The sequence below is a fragment of the Necator americanus genome, chromosome III (assembly GCF_031761385.1).
Source record: "Necator americanus strain Aroian chromosome III, whole genome shotgun sequence".
In the NCBI taxonomy this organism is placed as follows: Eukaryota; Metazoa; Nematoda; class Chromadorea; order Rhabditida; family Ancylostomatidae; genus Necator; species Necator americanus.
The window spans coordinates 11452731-11460029 of NC_087373.1; the positions used below are offsets into that span (position 1 = coordinate 11452731).

At 41.3% G+C, this 7299-nt stretch overlaps 1 protein-coding gene across 2 annotated transcripts; it reads left to right on the forward strand.

Moving 5' to 3' along the window:
- Window positions 1-322: 322 nt before the first annotated feature.
- RB195_009270 (uncharacterized protein) lies at window positions 323-6875 on the forward strand (the record flags this gene model as incomplete). Of its 2 annotated transcripts, none has more annotated exons than XM_064189746.1 (22): window positions 323-375; window positions 658-760; window positions 1166-1336; window positions 1403-1535; window positions 1598-1735; window positions 1833-1891; window positions 1952-2035; window positions 2092-2160; window positions 2213-2289; window positions 2554-2689; window positions 2758-2835; window positions 3706-3789; window positions 3897-3989; window positions 4289-4386; window positions 4984-5146; window positions 5481-5572; window positions 5626-5743; window positions 5804-5883; window positions 5939-6059; window positions 6117-6218; window positions 6547-6708; window positions 6768-6875. In XM_064189746.1, the coding sequence occupies 22 exons, from the start codon at window positions 323-325 to the stop codon at window positions 6873-6875; spliced, it is 2322 nt and encodes a 773-aa protein (XP_064047329.1). The 2 variants fall into 2 exon arrangements, with proteins under 2 accessions (XP_064047329.1, XP_064047330.1); XM_064189747.1 differs by lacking the exon at window positions 323-375 and adding an exon at window positions 4056-4165 and having other exon boundaries at window positions 716-760; window positions 3897-3993.
- Window positions 6876-7299: the final 424 nt, after the last annotated feature.

Here is a 7299-nt window from a genome sequence, read left to right on the forward strand (position 1 = left end):
TAGGAGCAAAACGACATGAAGCACGGTGCAATTGCGCACGCGGCTTCTCTCGAGGCGGTGCGGTGGAGCGTAGCGGTTAGGGGCGTGCTGGAACCTTTGCTGTCACCATTCATCGCTGCAGTTTGCGACGGTCCCACCTCGGTCCCAACTGCCCAACGCTTGGAACGACGCGGTAAAACTACGTGAAAACGACGACGTCAAGCATGCTGCAATTGCGTAACGGAGTGTGCTCGACGCGATGCGGTGGACCGTAACGGTTAGGGCCAACGCATGGTCTTATCTCGATTCTAATAACTAAATTAATTGCGCCGCTACGAGCAACATGATGGAATTAGTTGGCTATGAGCAGCTTGTTGCTATACTAGTGTCATATTCGTAAGTCTACAGTCGTTACCATAGAGAAATAAACGACTAAGCCGCGCGGCTCTGAACTCTGCGGGCATCCTGACTGCGCCGAGCTTTATGTCGTTTTGTCCCTACTGTAACGATTGTAGACGCACAGAACTATGACACTCGTGTGGCAACAAGCTGCTCGAGTCAATACACGATAGCTATGGGAGTAGAGCGATTAAATCACTTTCTCGTTGGCAATCACATTAATCGCTCAACCAGTTTTCAAACGTCACATAAAGAAGAACAGTTTCTCTTCGTTTTAAGCAAGATATGGCAAGGAAACATCGACAATGTTCAAGGAAAAATGCGCTGTAAGCTGCACATGTCCAAAGTGAAGTCTGCGCAATGCACTACGTTTGCAAAGAAAGTGAGTAACGTTTGAAATGTGCTGAGTCTAATGGACATTTGAGTCCAAAAACATAGTTGAAAGCAGAATAAACGGCAAAAATAAGGATGGAAGACGAGCGAAATTCGCGCCAAACACTCGCAAATTATAATTAGGTCGAAGTTCTTGGATTGGGGCAGGGGAACCGTGTTACTTTGTTCTTTTCTGTTTTATTTATTTGATTGGTTGCTTGTGGGTTTTCTTTTGTGTTTCATATTTGTGAGGAGTATAACAGTACAGAACTTTCCCACTGAACTTATTTCTGTAGAAACCGTATTGAATTCGTCGAAATGACGATGTCTTTCATAAACGTACGGACACTCGCTCTACGCAGTCATTGCCTTCTAGATTCCTCTTGCATTGAAATTGAATGGATCACTTTTTAAGATGACCGTTGAAGATGTTGAAGAGATCGTAATAGATTCGGATGAAGAGTCAACAAGTAGATGTCAGTCAGAAAAAAGTTCTGAACGACTGAAAAACGGTGAAAACCGAAATAACTCTTCAAATTGTGATCAGAACAAAACAGCTTCTAAGAAGAAATGGGACTTCTTAATGGTGATGTAGAGATGACGTTTTTTAGTTGACCCTCCTTCTTTGTTTCTAAACTTGGTATTTGTTTAGAAGCCGTCCACGAGTAAATCACAGAACAATTCAACTAAGATTTCGTCAAAAGAAAGCAAAGAACAAATCTCTTCGGTGCTGATTTCGCCAAGCGAATCAGAGGACGGCAATGGTTCTAAGAAAAAAGCTTCAGGTTTGCTGCAATTGCTCATTTGCTTGTGTTTTGGCAGCGAAATACATGATTCTTCCTTTCAGTTGCACCAAATGATGGTGTGAAGATCATGAAGATAGCGGATTTGGAGAAAGAGCGTGATCGGGTTCTGAAGGAGATATTTGGACATTCCAAATTCAAAAGTTCTCTTCAAAAGAAAGCAACTAATTGTATTCTGCTGAGTGAGTTTTTGCCTCGATTTGTTCATCCTCGATTCATTCTTTGTAACTGGCATGAGTGGAGGCTTTATCGATATGCTAGAGAACTCTAGCAATTCAGGGAAATCCGATGTGTATGTCTCGTTACCTACTGGAGCTGGAAAATCTCTGTGCTATCAGGTATGTATGTCAGCTTTATTCACTTTCGTTCACCCTACTTTTCATCATTTCTTGTCTAAGCTCCCAGCAGTTGTCCATATGGGTGTCGCTGTTGTTGTTTCTCCACTCATAGCGCTAATAACAGACCAAATAGCAGCTCTGCGAGTAAGTGCTGTTTATTTCTTATTGAATGTTGTTCGAATATATAGCGAGATTTCTAGGCAAAAGGCATCCCTTGCGAATCGCTGAATTCTAAACTGAACACGTCGGAGAGAACTCGTATTATCGAGGTTTTTTAGTAGTAGGCGTGTTTTTAAGAGGTCTGAAAGTGTTACTTTATAGGATCTACGTAGTAAGGTGCCTACTATGAAATTGCTCTACATAACCCCTGAAGCCGCAGCAACGGACAACATGCGAAGGTACAACGTCAGATTTATACTCAAACTTCATTCACTTTCTTTTTTTCCCATACTTTGTCACTCTTAGACACTTTTCTTGTTTACTATACTGTGTTACACTCTGTATAGAGTACACTTTAATACAAAGTGAACTACTTGCACAGAATTCCTCTCATTTGGAACTAGACAACCAGAAAGAATGTTTGAGAAAAACCTAGCTGCTATTTTTCTGAGTCTGTATTACCGCGATGATCAAAACGTCGAATGTAATTAAGTTTCTTTCAGAATATTGGCATCTCTCAAGAAAAGAAACATATTGAGCTATTTCATTGTCGATGAGGCACATTGCGTCACACATTGGGGTCACGATTTTCGTCCTGATTATTTAAAGCTCAGTGCGTTGAGAGATGTCTGCCCAGACGTATGTAATTTGTGTACTCTTTTTTGGTTTCAATACTTCTATTAGTTATGTTAGAGAAAAAATTGCAGGTACCATGGGTTGCACTTACTGCTACAGCCAATGCAAAAGCTCAAGACGATATAATCGAACAGCTCAAACTGAAGCATGTTAGTTCAGTTTCCTTGCAAATAACCGTATAACAGTAGAGTATTCTCTTTAGTTTTCACTGGATAATCTGAAGTAGGCCAAAATTGTCAGTGGTCATCAGTTATAGTTAATATTCCATTTTCGCTTCCACTGGAGCATGAAAGTGGAAGACACCAAGGAAGTCTTTCAAGAAAAATCCGAAATCCTGAAGATATTTCTGTGTGCGAATGCGATGCCTTAGTGTTTAACCATATTAAAGAAGCACTAGGGACAGTTCTTGACATAGATTAGGTTCGCCAGGCTCTGAAGAGGCCAAAGGTGCCCAAAATTGAATACGACTAAAAACTAGCAGCACTACTGGATTACAACGCATTCATCTTTCCGAAGTCTACTATGTACATGCCTAGAATCAAGGACAATTGAGCATTTTCATTTTATTTTCACTTTCGGTTTTTGTTTCCTTTCTTTTTTTAAACATATGCATGCATAGTTGTAATGGTCGGAACTGGTTCTCCCACCCCTTCACTTTTGGACGGTTTTCGAGGGGATCCAGCCACTTTTCGACGGTTGGCAAAGGGGACCCCTCCACTTTGGACGGTTGGCGAGGGGATCCTCATCATGTGGGCTCTCATGCACTCCATGTGCTAGACCCCCTTCACTTGAGGAAGACCCGGCTTCTCCCTATCGCACCCATGTATGCATGTAACATGCTGTCTTCATTCGTTTATGTTGAAATATATCACAGAAAACAGGTAATCACAGTTTCTCTCAGTAGTGACTTAACCCCAACAATCCATAAAGTTTTTGATTACTACAACCATATTCTGGTTATCTACTTATCGAATTGCAGTTAGTCTTTACATGAATTATGTTCGGCCACATTTCTTCAGGTCGAAAGCTTCAAAGCCTCTACATTTCGCGGCAACTTGTACTACGATGTGTATATGAAGGACCATCTGAACGTCCCACCGGAGGTTGTTTTCAAAGAACATACTAGCATTTCCTTTTTGGTTTCGATTGTTATTTTACAGAATATTTTTGTATTTTGGTTTATTAATCATTTGTTTAAGCCTTTTTTCAGCGTCATTTGGCTGAGTTCATTCAACGTTGTCTAAAAGTACCTAAGGAAAAGGTAGGAAAGTTGATGAAACCCGAAAAATCTACCCAAGAAAGAGTGAGTTTCTCCTTCAGATTTGAGCATTAAAATGTTTTATTTGTCCTCATTTTCGGGTTTACCAAGGAAGTGGCATAATCTATTGTCGGACGAGAGATGAATGCGACCAAGTTGCCCAAATGTTGAGTGTTGCGCACATTCGATGCCTTTCCTATCACGCTGGTTTGTCGAATAAGGTCGCTTATTGCTATTTCTTGCTGAGTTTTGGTTGGATCTTTTCTTGAGTTCCTCTCAAGTTTTTTTTTCTTTTACGGAACTTTAATTTTTTCGATATTTTAGCAGCCTTCACGTGATTTCAGTTGCGTGATAGCGTCCAGAATCAGTGGATGAAAAATGAGGTCCCGGTTATTGCAGCTACAATTGCTTTTGGGATGGGTATAGATAAGCCGGACGTTAGGTGAACATATCCTTGTTTATATAATAGTTGTATCAAATTTAAATCCCATCCTCTTTTGCTTGCTACCTCTTTTTTCTTCACAGGTATCATTTATTTGTTTCATGCTTAGTTACCGTTAAAGGCAGTATACCACGAACCTGGGGTAGTACGGATTTCAGGTGGAGTATCCGTATACGGGGTCGTAGATTATGGAGACCGGGGTGGTTCCGCGCATCTCTCCCTGAATCACTGCAAGCAGCCGGCCCCTGAATACTGTTTTTTACGATACCTTCTATTACAGCGCTCCACGCTTGCACGCGCAGTGTCGTGTCGGGACAGTCGGAATTGATTTTCGACGAATCGCAGGTCGGAGGCGGCGCAAGGGGTGGAGCGTTGCAATAGATGGCGTCGTACAAAACAACATTCTGGAGGCGGTTGTTTCCAGTGATGCAGGGAGAGATGAGCGGAACTACCCCCGTCTCCATAATCTACGACCCTGTATACGGATGCTCCACCTGAAATCCGCACCACCTCAGATTCGTGGTATGCTGCCTTTAAACTGCTAGGTTCTTCATCCTGAATACAATCGTCTATTTAATTCACTAAGTGTCTGTTTAGATTTGTTGTACACTGGACATGTCCACAGAACCTTGCCGCTTACTATCAAGAATCCGGTAGAGCTGGTCGTGATGGTCAGCGCAGTTACTGCAGAATATACTATAGTCAGTCGGACAAGGAATTTCTGCATTTTTTGGTCAGAAGAGATTTGGCACTATTAAAGGTATTTGTGTTTTTGCTGTATATGTTACGGAACTGTTCTGGTTATGGTATTTGCAGCACAATCCTTGAGTAACAAGTAAAACAAGTTGGAGTTTAAGTTTGGGATTTAGAAATGGTGAAATAGCGGTGAAACTGGGTTCCATTCAATCAAGACACATTTGTTCCTTAATTTAGATACTGAGGATCCTAGTGCAGCTGAGCGCTTCGGTTTTTCTTTCAGATTGATACATGCTTTTGGTACATTTCAGCTTACTTTTCCTTCATTTTCCGTTAATGGTTCAAATAAGTCTTATTCGAAGGTCTTTTTTTTGGAAAAGGAAACGGTAACATTTAAGGGAAAAAAGATCAGCGAAGCGTCGAAGAAGCTACAAGCAACCGCTATGCAACACGGGCTAGAAAAAATGGTTGATTATGCCGAAGTGGCCCAGTTAGTTCTTTCTTTTTTTTCGCTTTGATAGCAACAATAACTGTGATATTTAGTTGCCGCCATGTGTGCTTCGCGAAATATTTCGGGGAAAATGATCTCCCACCATGTCGGCAGCACTGCGATTTCTGTAAAGATCCTACTGGTACCATGAGACGAGCGTCGCAATTCCAGGTAGTATGATTGCGTTTTTGATACTGTCAAGTGGAAGTGGAGAAATCGCTTTATATTCAGGTAGCCTGTTCATCCACGAAAATAGCAAAAGCGTCGAAAGCAACTCCAAATGACGGTGAGCTGTATGGAGGAGGAAAACGGTGGGCTGTTACCTCCAAAAGTCTGATTTAGTAAAAAGGCGACTCTTTTTTGCAGCTCTCGAGCAGAAGAAGAAGATTATTTCTGTAGTGGTACAGATGCCAGAGAAAGAATGGAAAGAGAAGAAGCCGTGAGGTTACGAGAAGTCGTGGCGGATGAATTTGCAAAACGTAGGAAGGTAATGTGGGAAAGTTATACAAAAGATGCTATACATAATATAATTCTTGATTTATAGCTGGAACCAAAAGAACCGGTATTTAATGATGTGTACATTCCCAGCAGTGAATATCCCATCAAAGAACCAAAAGCGAAATTGATACCTAATCTAAAACCACAGGTATTCGTGAAAACTTCTCTCTTAAAGTCATTGAATATGATGATATCTGGACAGACTGAATTGTATTGCTTAATGGAATACATGTTAGAAGTGGAGAAAGTTGTGCATTGAGTGTACATTTATGCGTTAATTGTGCTAGTACGAAAAAACAGGGAAAAAGTGTTTCGAAAAAGGCAAAAGAGGAACTTCTATGGTTGCGTTGTGTAACTCAGATCGTCCTAGCCGCTCAACCAAAAGGCACTATTAGTTTGAATTCAAAATTTTATTTGTTGTGATTCCTGCTCCTCTTCTAATTTTTGCACTCATCGTTGTAAGATGATATCTTCAGCGTCGTGAAGCAGTTGTACGACTTATAAGCTTAGCGCTGGATACAAACTGGCTACACTTTGAGCGACCATGCTCCACAGTTGAGGCCGGAACAGCGTTAGAATGGTCCACATATCGAAACTCGAAATCGGTGACCGTGTATGAGCACAAGAGTGCTGCGAAGGTGCTGATTCATTTCTTCCTCTCTACTTCAACAACGAAGTTTCTGTCGAACAATTTCAGGTAACGGAGATTAAGAAATTGACAAAAGAAGGGAATCAGTTCGAGTTCGTTCCCGAAACGAGTGGGAACACTGGATTTGTGTCAGCTGTCAGCATGATAGATTTGTGATGTATTCAACACTTGTACATTGTTATTTATGGATACAAAAGTTACCGTTCTGATTGTTCGTCCTTTAAATATTCATCGAGACAGGTACTGTTATGTAGGCTTTAAAATGAATATAGTAACACTGTTAATGTAACATTGTTAATATATATGTGGCGGGGAGGGAAGCTATGTTTGACAATTGTTTTTGGTCATTGGTAGACAAGCACAAAGTTGATGATGTATTCAGATCAGAGATCAGAATCAGAATCAGTCGGATTAAAGTTAGTTGGATGGGTGTAGCGCAGTCGGTAAGAGTTCCCGCTGGGTGCACGATCGGAGGTTCGAATCCGCCCTAGTGCTGACCAAGCCTTTCATCTTTCTGGGGTCGATAAATTGGTGCCAAACTTGTCTGGGAGGATAAAAACACTGACGTGACCCATTAGCT